The sequence below is a fragment of the Bison bison genome, unplaced genomic scaffold (assembly GCF_000754665.1).
Source record: "Bison bison bison isolate TAMUID 2011002044 unplaced genomic scaffold, Bison_UMD1.0 scf7180017864180, whole genome shotgun sequence".
NCBI classification, from domain to species: Eukaryota; Metazoa; Chordata; class Mammalia; order Artiodactyla; family Bovidae; genus Bison; species Bison bison.
The window spans coordinates 15,163,107-15,180,673 of NW_011494752.1; the positions used below are offsets into that span (position 1 = coordinate 15,163,107).

General features: G+C 38.7%; 1 protein-coding gene across 3 annotated transcripts in view; it reads left to right on the top strand.

Moving 5' to 3' along the window:
- The window catches only part of MYH10 (myosin, heavy chain 10, non-muscle), a 122,200-nt gene that overhangs the window by 57,398 nt on the left and 47,235 nt on the right, over nt 1-17,567 (top strand). For all 3 annotated transcript variants that reach the window (XM_010843030.1, XM_010843029.1, XM_010843031.1), the window contains exons 7-12: nt 8,127-8,190; nt 9,997-10,095; nt 11,724-11,867; nt 12,119-12,214; nt 15,369-15,487; nt 16,117-16,269. In XM_010843030.1, coding sequence (XP_010841332.1) covers nt 8,127-8,190; nt 9,997-10,095; nt 11,724-11,867; nt 12,119-12,214; nt 15,369-15,487; nt 16,117-16,269 — 675 coding nt within the window. The remainder of the gene's footprint in view (nt 1-8,126; nt 8,191-9,996; nt 10,096-11,723; nt 11,868-12,118; nt 12,215-15,368; nt 15,488-16,116; nt 16,270-17,567) is intronic.

Here is a 17,567-nt window from a genome sequence, read left to right on the forward strand (position 1 = left end):
CTTTTTGATCACTTGCCATCACATGCATTTGAGCTCAGGTAGCACATGCACGTGCCAGGCCCTCAGGGAATGTGCATGCCCTCATTTTTTTGCTTTTTTTTTTATAGTTGATTTGCAACATTGTGTTAGTTTCAGTTATACAGCAAAAATGATTCAGTTATACATATATATATATTTTTAGATTCTGTTCTGTTATAGGTTATTACAAGATATTAACCTATATCATTCCCAGTGCTATACAGTAAATCCTAGTGGCTTATCTGTTTCATATGTGGTAGTATATATCTGTTAATCCCATACTCTTAATTTGTCCCTGTCCTCCCCTTTCCCTTTGGTAGCCATAAGTTTGTTTTTTATGTCTGTGAGTCTGATTCTGTTTTGTAAATAAATCCATTTGCATTATTTTTTAGATTCCACATGTAAGCAGTATCATATATGTGTGTTTCTTTTTCTAACTTACTCACTCTGTATGATAATCTCTAGTTCCATCCATCTTGTTACAGATGGCAATTTCATTCTTTTTTATGAATGACTTCTATTGTGTATGTGTATATATATGTATATGTGTGTATATATATAGACACACACACGCCACATTTTTATCCATTGTTGATAAACATGTTGATGGACATTTAGGCTGCTTCCATGTCTTGGCTATTATAAATAGTGCTGCTGTGAACATTAGGGTGCATATTATCTTTTTGAATTTGAGTTTTCATCTTTTCTGGATATATGCCCGGGAACAGGATTGCTGGATCATATGATAACTATTTGTAGCTTTTTAAGGAACCTCCATACTGTTTTCCATAGTGCCTATGCCCCAGATTTAGAAGTGTGGGGCTCTGGCCAGGAGGGAGGCTCTGGCACCATGGCTAGGCCAGGCCTGGGGTTGGGGTTGGTGTGGGACCTCAACATGAAAGAGCAGTGTGATGTTAAAAGATGAATTGTGTGTCCAGTGGAATTCCATGCAGTCATTATTTAAAGCCACGTGCTTGCAGTGAAAATATTTGAAACTATAAATTCCATAAACTTTAGAATCCATTTGTTTCCATTTCTTTGATCTGAGTAATTTCCTGAAGAATATCTTTTTTTCCAAAGATGCTAGCATATGGTTTGTATTAAAGAAGATTCTTTAGGAGAGCATTACCCTTATGAAAATAATTGTTCACAGTTAGTCCAGCTCTCTGTTTACTGAAAAGTCAGATGCATTCCAGATGGAGAGGTTTATGTAAAATGAATGTCTTGTAATGAAACTTTGAAACAGGGATTTCAATTTCAAAATGATTGTATCGGCAGATACATCTTCCCTCAGAAAGTTTTAGTGGGGATCATGCTCCATACTTCCCCACATCTTTTCCCTTTTTGTTCTTTTCTCTTTTTTTCTTTCTTTTGCAAATATTTAAGCCAGTTTGGCAATTCCCAAGTTATGTACCTCAAGGTATTAATAGCTAATTAGCTTCCAACCATTGGAGCCAGATAAAGGCTCCAGGTGACCTCCCTACTGCTTGGCTACCAAGTTACAGCGGAAGTGAGTCAGAGTTCTGTACCCTGACCTGTATGGGCCAGGAGGCACCAAAATCAGTTTTGTAGGTAAATTGAACATGGTCGATGCTCTGTCTTTAGTACCCTCACCCAGACTTTCTGTAGACTTACTGAGGCCAACGTGACGGCATCCGAGACAGGATAGGGTCTACACGGGCATCCCTCGTCCTCCAAGCGAGCTGCTGCCCTCCCAGCCCTTGGGGCTTGTTGCAGCCCTGACACCCGGCCCACACCAGACTGGCTGGCGGACGTCTGTGTATTTCCAGTCAGACCAGGGCTCTTAATGTCACTCATTTTCCCCCAGGAATTTCAAACATCCATTATACTAAGTAACAAGGCCACTTAATTCATAAGAAAACTCATTTTACTAATTAACAAAGCTTCTGGTGTAGTTCAGAGATTAAAATAGCTGGAGCATTTAAAATAGCCATCTGGCCTCGGGATTGTGTCCTGGCTAATTACTTCCCGATTGAATTTTCCCGTTTAGGGCAAATAGCTACCTCCAGACTGGAGATTCTTCCTGGAGCAAACTCACTCACACACAGAGCACGCTGTCTAGGCTGCTGTGTTTTCTAGCAAAGTACAGATCTTACAACAACTTTAAATACAAATTAGGAAGAAGGAAAAAAGCATGAAGACTGCATTGTCCCTGTAGTAAGGTGCTAACAATGTAGGTTTAATTACTATGGATATGTCATAACCACCCACCAGAATAAGCTCTAGAAAGTCGATGTCAATTCAGAGGGGATAAAATTCTTTAAGATAATTTTCTTATTTTCTTAATAGTGTCAAAATATCCAAGTTGTCCTATTGCCTCCTTTGAGTGAAATTCTTAACAGTTTCAGTTTTACATAACAGAGAGGATGCTAGTTGTCTGCTGTTCAGACTCTTGTAGGTAACGCACTGTCTTAGTTGTCCTTGGATCGGAACACAGTGTGCATGGCATCAAAATGCATCCTCTGTCATTCATACATAACGTAAAATACTTCTCCTGTTTTTGCTTTTTCCTTTGTTTTTGTCTTTGTTGACGAAATCCTGGTTTGACTATTCTGAGTACCCCGATCTGACCTGTATGGGAATCAGATACAGAGCAGACATCTTCCACAGTGATTCAATGGCCATGGGTTTGAGCATCCTCTGGGAGAAGGTGACGGACAGGGGAGGCTGGCATGCTGCAGTCCATAGGGTCACGAAGAGTCCTGACTTAGGACATGACTTAGCGACTGAACAACAACAAAATCTTCCACAAGTTTCTTCATATTGTGTTTAAAAGATTAGAGGACCCAGCCCACTTAATAGTAAAACTCAACTTGTTTTCCACTTTGGTCTAGATTTGTATGTTAACAAAAATGCTAATTCTGAAAGAGTATTGATTTGGTATGTGAGGAGGTACTAATTTACTTTGGGGTCAGGGGAGGGCTGGAGGGACACCCCTGTCCACTCTGCTCCCTCTCCACGTGTAGGCTCACTCACCCCACTTTCTTCATGATTTTTTGCCTGGCCCTTTTCATTCAGCCAAAAGATACTTGTTTGGCACTAATTGTAATGGTTAGAGCAGCTACAGGTGCTGGTTATGAAAAGCTCCCTATGGCTAGGGAGCTGATATGAAAGTTAGGTGTTGTGTGTTGGTGACTTTGCTTGTTTATCCAAGTAAGTGAGCACATGTCTAAAATAACCTGGGACATTTCGTTTTAGGTTACCTGTTCAGAAGCCCAAAATTTAGGGTGCTTTTTTTTTCTTCCAATTGCTCCTCTGAATGTAACTTCCTTTTTTTAGTTTATATTCTCCGATGAAGTAAAGGAAAAATAAGCTCACCAAATATAAAATGGATTATGTTCAGTGTAAGATTTTAAAGTTATTAGAGTTCAACATTGCCAGTATGGCAACTTTGTCCTTTTGCCCAAATAAAGAATTTTTTAATGAATTTTGAACTTGTGATGTAGAGTGTAAAGAAAAGGGAATAGAAAATAGTATAAGAAGTTGAAAGCTTAAACTGCATGTAGACTAGTATATAATAAAGAAATTAGACAATTTATTGAAAGCTGAAAGTTTATATTACTATACAACAAAGTTTTAAGTGAAGTACTCAGCAAGAATTAGGTGGTATGATATGATTTTGATTAACTTTTCTACAGTGTTAAAGAAAAGTTTGAAAAAGTATCTGAGCAGCGGGTTGGCAGTTTATTCTTTGCAGTTTTGAAGTAATAACATTATCTTGACTAGTCTCTTTTAAAATAGCTATTTTTTTTTAGCTCAGTGAAGTATTGTATAAATGATACAGCTATTTAAAAGTCGTAAAGAATTGTAATCCTCATTATAACCATCAGGACCTGATTTTAATTTAGTTTCTTTTTTGAGCAGTTCTAACTATCTGTAAGGACTGTTAGTTTTTAAACTTTATTCTTTCTTAAGGGTCTTCCACATAAAAAGGATGGAATTGACTTATTTTTAAAAATAGAGTAAAACTCATTTCTCTCATAATTACCATATGATTCCTTTGGACCATTATTAAATCTAAGAAAAATTAAGGGTTTTAGTACTCTTATCACTATGATATATTAGTGATCTTTTCTGTGTTTTGTAACATTTTGCTATTTCATCATCCTGGGAATTGATTCATCATTACTCATCAGTTATCCCCAACAATGTTAAAACAAGACCAGAATAATAAAGAGTAATGGAATTGCCTAGTAGGATGCTATCACAATGACTACTGCATCGTCCTTTAGTTTGCTTATTACATTGCCCAAAGAATGCACTATCTTTCAAGAAGGTATGAAAGAGTGCTGCAGAGAGCATTTTTTAGTCTACTTTTAGCTTTCAGTGAACACAGTTGAAAAATCAAAAGTTTTCACCAAAATGGCCAAGAGAAAAGAATGACAGAGGAACACATTTCACAAACGTTAGATGAATGAGATGAATGCAGAGAGATAGGCAACATTGTAGACTCTGAACGATGATGGTGAACTTGGTTCCAGAAGTCTCAGATTGAGTCTCCAAATGGTGTAGCCTTGAATTTTCTCAGATCCAAGAACAGTGTATTTCTAAAGACCAAAAGGAAATATGTCTTTGGCATCCAGTTAGTCTTTCAAGAGGAAGAATTTCCTCACTGAGAATGTTGTAATAAGAATCTGGACCACTGGTGTTCTGAATGACCGAGTGACGGTGCTCTTTCATCTTTTGTGATGTTTGTGGATCAGCATTTATCCAGTATGGTTTATAAAAGGACAAACGCTGAAGGCAAAATTGTATATCAGAGTGATTAAAGGGAAGTAGATGGTGTCGAAATGAAGAGATTCATTGGATTGACCATTCTAATTGGTGCTTGTAAATCTAAAAATGAAAATGTTTTACAGTTCTAGATCAAAAAAGATCTTCCTCTCTTCACAGAATTACAGACTGTCAGACGCTTTGGGTATTCTTCTAGTATTGCATTCTGACAATGCAAAGGCAATAATAAGTGAGAAGCTGTTGTCAGAAGAGAATAAAGGTGTTTATGGTTGCCACTCTGAATAGCTATGTGCCCAGACTTGAAAACAGTGGAGTAGTTTTCCTTAGAGTTTAGAAGTTGAAATCAGACTGCACTGTTATCATGGACTGCTACTCTCTGTAGTAGTTTTAAGAGAACTCAAAACAAGCACAGAACCTCCCTTTAAATTACTGTTCATCTTGAAGCTAATGAATGTACTGGATAACCCGAAAGACTACTCAGCTCCACCCGACTACCAGGGGAATCCTTTCTCTGTGCCCTCAGCTCTGTCTCAGCCCCCTGGACGTGCTTGGGCCACGTTGTTCTGCAGGTGCTGAAAAAGCATGCCCTTGCTGCCCCTGGAGTTGGGAGCATTGTGTCAGCATCTCTCAATGCCTCAACCATTTTATTTTTATTAACTTATTTGTGTAAACTGTTATTTGTATTAACTGTTATTATTAAGTCCGCTTACATAATATCACTAGTCCATCTGAAAAGGAGGAAAAGTTTTTTCTCCTGTTTAAAAAAAAAATCCAAACAAAACTTTGTCTCCCTTCATGAAATAAAACTAACCAAATAAGCAAGCAAACTGTCATGTTTATTTTGTGACTCTAAAGTAATTAACAAATTCCCTATGGAAGTAATTGCTAAATGCTCACCAGCAGCCTCTTAAGATGGATATGCGTGGTAGGGTAGTCCGTAGTCGATAGAATTTAAATTGTTGCCTCCTTAAGTTCTGTGACACACAGATCCGCTTTTAAGCTTGAGGGTGTTGCTGATATTGGTGTCACCATCCTCTTTTTCAGCTTCACGTTCTGTTAATGTATTCTGTTGTCCACATATACTCAGTTACAAATGTTAGACCCATGTCCAGAGTTGTTTCAGTTTAACCAGTGTTTTGATAATTTATAAACGTAGTGAGTGACTTTATACATAACTGTTTGAGAGGTGCTAAGAGGCTGTTTTTCACAAAATGCTTTTGCTTCATCCAGGAATTACGTTTTTTACCTCCCTCTCAAACACTTTGGGGTTTAGGGGCATCTAAAGGAGACCCTTAGTGAAATGTGCATCTGTTACTGTGATGGCATGATACTTTAGCTATATCAACTAGCCATGCATTTCCTGTGCAGAGCAAGGCTTTCAGTTCCTGGACTGTACACTGCTCTGTTGAGCTGTATCTCTGTCCATACACCAGTACCACACCTTCTTAATTATGCTATAGCTGTCTTAATTATCCTATAGCTTCTTGAAATCAAGTAGTGCGAGTCCTAGAGCTCTCAAAATCATTGTGACTTCTTTAGGTCTTCATTTCCCTTAAATTAAATCTTGTCCACGTCCACCGAGAAAGTCATCCCATCCCTTGCCTTTTCCTGTGATGAATAGTTGTAGTATGTTTACAAATATCAGTCCTTAGCAGTCCTGGGATTCTCAATCATTGTTGTGTTCTTTGGTTTTACAAAGTATACTTAATTTGGTCTTTTATATCTTTATTTGCAAGTAAGATATTTGCTTTTATTTTGCTTTCTGATATGTTTTTTATGATATATTTGCCAGCTTGTATATTCAGTGTTACGATAACTTTATAAAATGGATTGTGAAAGATCACTATTTTCTGTTTCCCTGAAACAGTTATATGTGTAATAAGACAATTCAATATTCCCTAAGGAATTTGCTAAACTATTCAAGACCAATCCATCATTTTTAAAAGAGTAATTATATTTTATTATTTTCTGTGTTTATGGTCTGTTCAACTTTTCTCTTGTTTTTCTTTGAATGAATTTCTGTTTTCTTAGGAAATCATCTTTATTTTTCACTTTTCTCAAATCTAGCATTAGAGGACTGGATACAGTGTTCTTTTAAAGCTATTAAAATCTTTCAGATTATTTAGAAGAGCTTTTTTTGTTTTGTTTTGTTTCAATGCTATTCTCCCAAATCTCCCCACCCTCTCCCTCTCCCACAGAGTTCATAAGACTGATCTATACATCGGTGTCTCTTTTGCAATCTCGTACACAGGGTTATTGTTACCATCTTTCTAAATTCCATATATATGCGTTAGTATACTGTATTGGTGTTTTTCTTTCTGGCTTACTTCACTCTGTATAATAGGCTCCAGTTTCATCCATCTCATTAGAACTGATTCAAATGTATTCTTTTTAATGGCTGAATAATACTCCATTGTGTATATGTACCACAGCTTTCTTATCCATTCATCTGCTGATGGGCATCTAGGTTGCTTCCATGTCCTGGCTATTATAAACAGTGCTGCAATGAACATTGGGGTACATGTGTCTCTTTCCCTTCTGGTTTCCTCAGTGTGTATGCCCAGCAGTGGGGTTGCTGGATCATAAGGCAGTTCTATTTCCAGTTTTTTAAGGAATCTCCACACTGTTCTCCATAGTGGCTGTACTAGTTTGCATTCCCACCAACAGTGTAAGAGAGTTCCCTTTTCTCCACACCCTCTCCAGCATTTATTGCTTGTAGACTTTTGGATCGCAGCCATTCTGACTGGCGTGAAAGGGTACCTCATCGTGGTTTTGATTTGCATTTCTCTGATAATGAGTGATGTTGAGCATCTTTTCATGTGTTTGTTAGCCATCTGTATGTCTTCTTTGGAGAAATGTCTATTTAGTTCTTTGGCCCATTTTTTGATTGGGTCATTTATTTTTCTGGAGTTGAGCTGTAGGAGTTGCTTGTATATTTTTGAGATTAGTTGTTTGTCAGTTGCTTCATTTGCTATTATTTTTTCCCATTCTGAAGGCTGCCTTTTCACCTTGCTAATAGTTTCCTTTGTTGTGCAGAAGCTTTTAAGTTTAATTAGGTCCCATGTGTTTATTTTTGCTTTTATTTCCAATATTCTGGGAGGTGTTAGAAGAGCTTTTAAAAAGTTTTAAATGGTTAGCATTTTATTTTTATTATGTCCAGTAAAGTAACCTACCCCAGCCCTAAGTTTATTGAGGCTTTTTCTTTTCCTTTTATTTGGGATAATATATTTAAGATTCCATTTTTGTAACCAACTTGTGGATACATGACAGAGTAACTTTGGCTTATTATAGTGTTCAGATCTCCTGTGTCCTTAATTTATTTTCAGTTTTTTTTTTTTGTAATTTATTTTCAGGGCAAGTTTATTCGGATCAACTTTGATGTAACTGGCTATATCGTTGGGGCCAACATTGAAACATGTATCCTTTTTCATAATTGCATTATTCAAAATAGAGAATGATTTAATCTTCCTGCGGCCTGGTGGCCATCCTCTGTGACGCCTCTTCCATTTCCCAGATGATAAAACTTAAGCCCAGAGAAATTGTGACTTGTTTAGATACTTTCAACTACTGAATATGAACTCCAAAGTGATATTTTGTTGTTGTTTGTTTTTGACACTGGGTCATGATCTGGTCGCGTGGCTGGGGAAGTGGAGGGTCCCACTAAGGTGAGAACACCTGTACATATACTGGCATTTGAACAGGCAAATGGACCCAGGAAGTGTTTGTGTGCTCATAGCACATTTAGGTGAGTAACATCTTCAGTTCTGCTGTATTAGCCCATTTTTCCCCCATCTACTTTTGATTTTAGTAGAGTGACCATGTCCCATTGAGGTGAACCTTATAATCTACAGAGTTGGAGCAGTTTCACTTAGTGTTAAGCAGAATAAAGTCAGAGGGGAAAGAAAGGTCAAACACGTAGACTAGTCCTAAGAAATGTCACAAGCGTAGAGTAGCCTTAAGGAACGATGGATCTATAGAGAGAATTAGTTTGATTAAAAAGAATAAATTAGAAATGATTCTGAATGATAATGTCCCAGTTAGGAAATAACAGCTGAAGTTCTCTATACTTGTTAATACTCTTTGTCATAGATATTGTTTCTGGCCCTTGGGTCAGGGATGGATCGGATTTTTCCTGTTAATTCAGAACTATGTTTTATGTCTCTAAATATGCTCAGAGCCAGAAAACAAAACAAACACTTGAACATGACAGGCAAATGGATCCAGAGCAGGGGTCCCCAGCCTCTACCACCTGAAGATCCGAGGTGGAACTAATGTAATGATAATAGAAAAAGTACACAATGACTGGAACGCGCTTGAATCACCCCCAGACCACCCCCACTCTGGGCCATGGAGAAATCATTTTCCGCAGAACCAATCCCTGGTGCCAAAAGGGTTGGCGACCGCTGCGCTGGAGTCTCTTCACGTTGAAGAGCATCCTTCATGTACATGCACTCTTCACCGAATGTGGAGGGTGTGTTTGGGATAGTCCAATTTTTAATTAAAATTAGGCTATATGCACATACCCAGTTTGCTGTGGTGGCCCCAGGAAGATTTAATTCAGAGATAATTCTCTCCCAGAGCAGTGGAACTGAGACTCTCGGGAGTCCAGTGGGACTGTCAGTGCAGAGATATTCCAGGAGCATCCAGACTCAGTGGACAGAGAAACCGAAACAGGCCCCAGATCCGCGCCCCAAATACCCACACGGGGCTGCGGTGTTCTGACACACGGATACTGACTGACTGGAGTGGTACCAGAGTTACGCACATTTTGGAGTCCAGCAAAGTCTTGGTTTCTGACTGTGCTGTTTGAGTAATTTCTTTGTGCCCTGGTTTCCTTCTTTGTGAAATTGCGATAATAAGTCTGCTGTTAAAAGGCTTTTCCACCTCAGACAACTTGGCTTCCCTTTTTTTTATAGCGTCTCACGGCTCCTTGTGTAGAGCTGTGTTCTTTGAACATAATCCAAGTCAGGGTAGTGTGGGTGGAGGGAGGGGTGAGGGAAGCACTCTGATCTTCAAGCTCCCTGCAAGTTCAGAGGTTCTAGAAGATTAGTGAGAAACAGAAACTGCATGTCTTTTCTTTTTCCGCATACAAAATTCCATCATTTAGAGTGATTCATTGCGGACTAGTTACTGTATTCTAAAGAAAGAAAAATCTTACAAATTAAATGTGTACTCTGAGAGGAGACCACCTTTTCATTGTCACCCTTAACCACCGTTGCTCAGACCTTCTGGAAAAATCTCGTGCTGTTCGTCAAGCAAAAGATGAGCGTACTTTTCATATCTTTTACCAATTGTTATCTGGAGCAGGAGAACATCTGAAGTGTAAGTTACAGATTTTTTTTTTTTTTTTTACTGTTTTATGTTCAGTTGAATATCTTTTATAATACTTTTTTTTGAGAAAGAGAACAGTTGTAGAACTATGCACACATACACACCAAAATTCTAGCTGGCTCAATTATGAAAGTGAAATTGAACTTCAAGCCATGGGATAGGTACTTTAAGTGGCAGGCATATGGGTGGTGGTATATTATCTTTTGTACTTTTCTTTTAAAATAATTTTAAATTTGAAGGCATATGATGTGTTTTATACAAATATTGTTTCAAAATTTGTAAATATAAAAGTAATAAGTAAATTTATTTAATAAAGTTAAATTGAATACATGTGTGTATTCCTAGATTTACAACTGAATGCATGTTATGCTTCCAGTAGTACTAGAAAGAGCCTGTGTGGATTTTTATTTATTTTGTGAATCACAAAGACCAGAAATTTAGAGTTGGACAAGGTAAAAAGTAAGTTCTTTCCTGGGTCAGAATTTTGCTGGGTCAGAAGAAGATGCACAACTTTTTGGTTTCTTCTGAGTCTCAGAGTAAATGCTGCTTCTCTAGAATTAGTATGTATGTTATTTAGATATCACAATAGACATATAAAACCCTATGATCCTTTTCTCACTTGAGATCTAGGCTTTTACTAACCATGGATCATCTGTGGAAGCGTTAAACCCAGAAATTAGTTAAAGACCTGCAAGGAAAAAAAAAAAAAGCAATAAATAGAGTAATTGCCATTGAGAGACTAAAATTTCAAGGTTATGCAGTAGGTAATGCTAAAGGGAAGAAAACCCTCATTTTCAGCCTGGCAGACTGAAAGCAGTAATGAATCAAGAAAATAACTGTTAAAAGAAGGAATTTTCTTTCTTTTTTTTTTTTAAAGCAATACCCAGTGGAAGCTCCATGTAATGTAGATAGGAATTAAGGGATTGATGTGATCAGGAGTTCTCTGCAGGAGAGCCAGTGACATAGAAAGCCAGAAGCACAGATAACGTCTATTGTAGGAAAAACCATGTTTTACTATTTTGCACACTCTTCTTTTCTTAAGAACACATTTATTGAAAAGGAGCTTGTTCTTGCTTATTCATGTCCCCTGAAGTAAGAGAGTCAGTGGGCGTGTCTGTTATAATACCCTGTCAGACTAGTGCTATGTCAGACCTCGCTCTCAAAGGCAAATGGACCACTAAGCAGACTGACCTGGAGAAAGGGTTCCAGGGTGCTGACTGGGCTCAGGACTTGGCGGGCCCATGTTCCACACCAGGAACATAGAATACGGGTTTGAAGGCTTCTCCTTAAAAGATGTCTGAAGTATTTAAATCTGAAAACAATAAAGTTTAGTTATCTGGAAAATTGATATCATTTCCCAGCTATCTGATTTCAAATATAATATTGTATAAACCACTGTCCCCAAAGCCCCTGTTGAGATTTCTGTTGTTTACATCATCATTTCTTTCGTTGTACAGATCATGGAAGACTGTGTATTTAATGTAAGAATGTAAAGGAAGCAAAAGTCTGTGGTGGTGGTGGATTAGATGTTTTTCTGTCCTGTGGGTCCAGTTTGAAGATGGGGCTGTGCTTCAGTCTGTTGATGACTATTTATGACATTGTATTCTGTTTTCTTTCAGCTGATTTGCTCCTTGAAGGATTTAATAACTACAGATTTCTCTCCAATGGCTATATTCCTATTCCGGGACAACAAGACAAAGATAACTTCCAGGAGACAATGGAGGCAATGCATATAATGGGCTTCTCCCATGAAGAGATTCTGTGTATGTATGATTTCTCTAATAAGATTCTGATGCTCAGTTTTACCAAGACTTATACATTAGGGGTAAAAAACCTAAACTAGAAAATGATTGTGAAATTAATGGGACCTGCCTCTTAATTTTATGAAATCCTGAGATTTATCTTTCTGAAAAGTTTTATATAGCTAATTTTTAGCACAAAATACATTAGAATATGTCCTCTACGTTTTGATGTCATATCTTACTTTTTTTTTTCTTTTTATATCAACATACAGCAATGCTTAAAGTGGTATCTTCAGTGCTTCAGTTTGGAAATATTTCTTTCAAAAAGGAGCGAAACACTGATCAAGCCTCCATGCCGGAAAATACAGGTAGGCTGATGAACACTGATTTTATTTCTGTTTCTATGGCCTGTTGTGTTCTCCAAAAACGTGTTACAACACGAGCATAAAAGCATCTTGAGGTGTCTCCCACGAGGCTCCACATGCCTACATAAGGGTCAGTCTGATTCCAGAAAGGAGGGAGGAGGATGAAGTGCCGGCTGAGAAGCGGGTGTGGGGACCCTGCCTTAGTAACGGGGGTTAGGACTTGGGGGTGGGCTGAAGAGACCACACGGCTCATCCCTAAGGGAGTGCAGCTGTTGGCTTCCAGCCTGTTTTCTCCTTGCCAGAATGCAGGTCCAGGGCTGCCAACTAGAACTGGTTTTTCAGAGAAAGGTGGAAACCTAGATTTTAATAGAAAATTTTCAAACTTTTAAATATTGAAAATGGCTTGAAATTCACAGCAGTTAAAAACAAAAATTTGAGAACCATAAGGAAATGGCAACCGACTCCAGTACTCTTGGCTAGAAAATTCCATGGATGGAGGAGCCTGGTGGGCTACAGCCCATGGGGTTGCAAAGAGTCGGACACGACTGAGCGACTTCACTTCAAAATGTGTTTGCAAGCCTTGTGAGGTCTGCTTCCGACAGTCCAGAGACACAAAGCTGACGCATCTGTGTGTTGACTCAGTGCTTGGTCACCAGAACGTTCTTTTGCCTCCCGGGAGCATCCTTCTCTCCTTTTCCTTTCCTGATTCGTTTATAGAACAACTGTTTTTTAAAAGCCAAAATGGCTCCAGTGTCATTGCCTCATGGCCGTTCATTACATCCCCAGTAATAGAAGTAACAAATTAATTGCTTTTTATTGAATAAGAAGCTTTAAAAAATTACAACTCTATAAATTTTCTTGAATTATTACCTATATTAGGTAGTAGTGGTGGTTAATTAACACTTGCACTGTTGCAGTGTGCCAGAGTGTGTACTTTTTAATTAGAGCATAATTTAAACGTGTGAGAGGGGAGAGCAGAGTGGAAGGACCTCCTACCACGTTCTTGTCTCCTGGCATAGACGACCACCAACCCATGGCCTGTGTTTCATTTATACCACTTCCCCTTTCCTAGATTATTTCAAAGCAAATCCCAGATACTTCGTTTGTAAACATTTCAGTCTGATGCTCAACTCAGGATCAGAAAATGAGGGCTTGAAGTGGATATATACACCTGGACTTCTGTTTGTATTGATGATATTTCTGCTTTCTCTTACCAGAGTCTTTCAGGTTATCAGTATTTAAAATTTTTTAATTCTAGTAAAATTACACATAACAAAACTTGTCATTTTAACTCTTTTTTAAGCATATAGTTCAGTAGTATATATTCACATTATCATGCAGTCACTCTCTAGACTTCATCTTGCAAACTTAAACTCTAAAACAAGTCCCCATATCCCCCTCCCCCAGCAACCGCCATTCTACTTTGTCTCTATGAATAGGACGAGTCTGGGTACCTTGTATAAGTAGAATCATTCCGTGTTTGTCTTTTGTGACTGGCTTTTTTCATCAGGTTAATATATTATTATATGTTAATTTCCCATGGCATTTTTACATGTTGGTATCAAAATGGCATTTTTCAGAAAAGTCTTATTCTCTGCTATCATTATTAGGACTAAAATTACCTTCATTAGCACATCACTCCCGACCATTCTTCCTCACCCTCCCCACCCCATACCCACCCCCTCACCCCCGATGAATAAGGTAAATACAGCAAATAGCTGTTAACCTGTAGTACCAGAAGCACCACAGATTTGAACAAGAAAAGTACGTCTAGTCACAGAAATTTATCACAAACATAATAATGAACCAAAAGGAAGAGCACATTTCAGTTACTGGGCTTTGGATATAAGGGAATGTGAAACTAGATTAAAATCTGAAAAACAGTCACAAACAGAGCAGGTGAGAACTGAGAAATTAGGGTCATTATTGCCACTATGAAAACCAAGAAAAGTCTGCCAGGTCTAACCACTGATCTGTGGGATGGCGGGCACCAGAGGCATGTGTTGAGTGACCACGGGGCACAGTCAGGGTGAAGGGCTCTGTTCCCAGTGACACCCAAACATTTACCTGCTCCCCACTGGAGTTTTCTCAGCGATATAGGCAGATTGTTACCTTTTAGATTGAAAATAACTATAAAGAAAAACAAAAGTGGCAAATAGCAGAGTAATAAGGCTTAGAAGTAGAAAATGTAGTAAGGGAACTTGTTTTCCTCGTGGAGGAGAGTAAGCCAAGATAGAGTCACTCTGTAAAGTGTGTTTTTTAGCTGCTAAAATGATGTTTATCATCACAAAAAAGAATGTGAGCAATTTGCTTTTTCTACTTCTGTGTATTTTTCAGCTTCCCAGCATGCACACACATGCACATATATGTACATTAACTGAAAGGAGCCAGGAGGGTAGAGGGTGAGGAGGGTAGCTGGTGAGAAGACTCATAAACCAAAGGAAGTGTTCCCTGAGGCACAGCCTCCCTGCCCACCCAGGGGTGCTGCTGGGTGGCCAGCAGTTGACTTGGATCAGGGGAGTGGGATGCAGTGCATCTTTGAGAATGAACTTGGTTATGCCTTTATATGACTCAAAATGTGTTTCTCCTTAGAGAATTTTATTGTTCTTTTAACGCTTAAACATTTATTAGTAATTGGAACACTTGTTGGACCTTAGTGACATTAGGCAGTGAACTTCTGTTGAGGAAAGTGCCCTAAATTTGGTGAGAATCCACAATAACAAAATTAGCAGCTTTTTAATGTGAGCCATGTAATCAAATAATTGATTTTTAAAATCCCTTAGGTTTCTTGCCTGCTAAAGTACTAGAATCACTCTGTAGGCATGACAAATTATCTTGGTAACATGATTTAAAATATTTTGAACACCATTTTTCTCATTCTCTGCATTATCCATGAGTTCTAAGACTTAGTAACTTCTATTAAGCTATCCAGAGTAATTGCTGACTAATCATCTCTTATGGCCTAAGGATAAGTGTTGTTAATATGAAAGGATGAAGGTAGTTTTTATGAGACCTAACACCTGTCTAACCTTAAAAGTTATATTTAATTTCTTAATACAATTAGGTGATTACTAAGGTGTTTCAAGTGTTTATTGAATGTGCTATGAGTAGGTCGGTAAGGAGAAGCCTGGTATTTAGGAGGCCTTTTACCCTCTAGTTGCACAGAAGCTCTGCCATCTTCTTGGCATGAATGTGATGGAGTTCACTCGGGCCATTCTCACCCCCCGGATCAAGGTCGGCCGAGACTACGTGCAGAAAGCCCAGACCAAAGAACAAGTAAGTTTAACGCAGTTATCACACAGTTGCTTGAGTGATTGATAACCGTGGTCATGACACACTCTGATTGGCATGTAGCAAATTGAACCAATAAAAGCTCCATCATCCAGATGTTTCTTGGTACTAGTTGACTGTTTCCTCACAGAAAATTTTTAGAGGTGACTTATAAAAAAGGAAGTTTGAAATATAACCTTGAATTTTCCCCAGGTAGATGAACCGTCCAGGAGGAAAAAGCTGTGTACCCTGGCATCCCACCCAGCAGGGGTTGCCCTGACTGATCCCTTGTTCCTGTAAGGGGAGGAGGGCACAGCACCGGGAATGTAGGAGTTAGAATCACCTGTTTCATGGTGGACTCTGGGCTTATAATGCTGCACAGAAGCCCAGGGGCAGGGGGAGGAAGTCATTTTTACTGGGCATTTTCATCCATCTCCTATATTGATTATCTCCACTCTGTATCTAATTGTACTAATATCCTCTGTTGATGTATAAAACTGAGACATGATTAAGCGGTAAGTGCTCTTTTAGGGTTTGGAGGGCACTGTAGATCATTAAATTTCTTCCATCTAACAGCTTTTAGTGTTTTGCTGAGATTATTTTCAGACTAAAAGGTTGCTGTTGTCTGATTACAGGCAGATTTTGCAGTAGAAGCTTTGGCAAAAGCTACCTATGAGCGGCTCTTCCGCTGGCTCGTTCACCGCATCAATAAAGCTCTGGACAGGACCAAACGGCAAGGGGCCTCCTTCATTGGGATCCTGGACATCGCTGGATTTGAGATTTTTGAGGTATGTCATTCTCCCTCCTGCTCTTCTTGCTTCTGTTTATTCCTTCATCAAATAATCTTCCAGGCTCACAGTGTACCAACTGCAGTGCCAGGCACCAGGGATATGATGGCAGATAAGCAGGTACAGTCCCTGCCATTCTAGTAGAGAGTCAAACATTAAGAAAAACCACCAAATTCTTGGGATTTTGAATAATGAAGTGAGAAAGGGGCTGTGATGGAAGGAATTGGGGAGACCCACAGTGCAAAGTGTGCTCGCAGCTGCTAAGAGCTCAGCATGAGAAGCCCAGCCTCAGAAAGAATCCCCGGCAACATGAGAGTAGGTCTAGTGTCCTGTGTGGGAGAGAATTTGTTAGATGTTAGAAACTGCCAAAAGCCAGGGTAACTAGACGTAGCTGACCAGAGGGGCAGAGGAGCCGGAAACACAGAGTGTGAGATGGAAAAGCAGACGTGGGGAGAGTGTGGAGGGTGGTGGTGTCATAGCTCAGGGGCCAGATGATGGTGGTTTGGGTGGGGGTTGGGAGCAGCCTTGTGAGATGGAGAAATGAAGAGACGTGATGGTCTCTGTTCTGAAGACACACCCACAGCATTTGTTGATGTGTTTCAATATATTTCATTATTAATCTGACTAGATTCTCCAGACAGCATCAATCCATCAAAGGTTTGTATTCACATACCTACTGTGGTTTTGCTAAAACCTTGATAAAATTTTGGTCTCCTAAAAATGTAAAACTTTATCTCTCTTTTGATAGACCAATTATATAGTAAGGCATAAATACTTCTTGGGATCAGGGTAATACTTTGGCCAATTGGATATTGAATTGTCTTGTTTTGAAATGAACCCTTTTGGATTATGTCTGTCCTCATAAAATCTGAACTGTTATGGTATAGTAGTTTTATCCACCAAACTGCCACTGACACTGTAAGAGATTGCTTTAATATGTATTGATTTCTGAATAACTGAAAAATCATGAAAGGTGGCTGCATGCAAATTGCACGTCTGTTGCTTTCCTGTCTGTAAACAATCAGCAGATATAATGATGAAAAAGACCTCCACTTCCAACTGCAAAAAACGGATGAAATACCTAAGAATAAATTTGAGAAAAAATGGGTAAGATTTAGTTGAAGACAACTTTACAGTGCTACTGTAAAAAGCAAAAGACTTGAAGAAATGTAAAAATGTGCCTTGTTCTTGGGTGAGAAAATTCAGCATTATAAGGGTGTAAATCTTCCCCAAATTTATCTTGAAATAGAACATACTTGTTTAAAAACTATTCATAGGAATTTTAAGGGGTAGAGGAA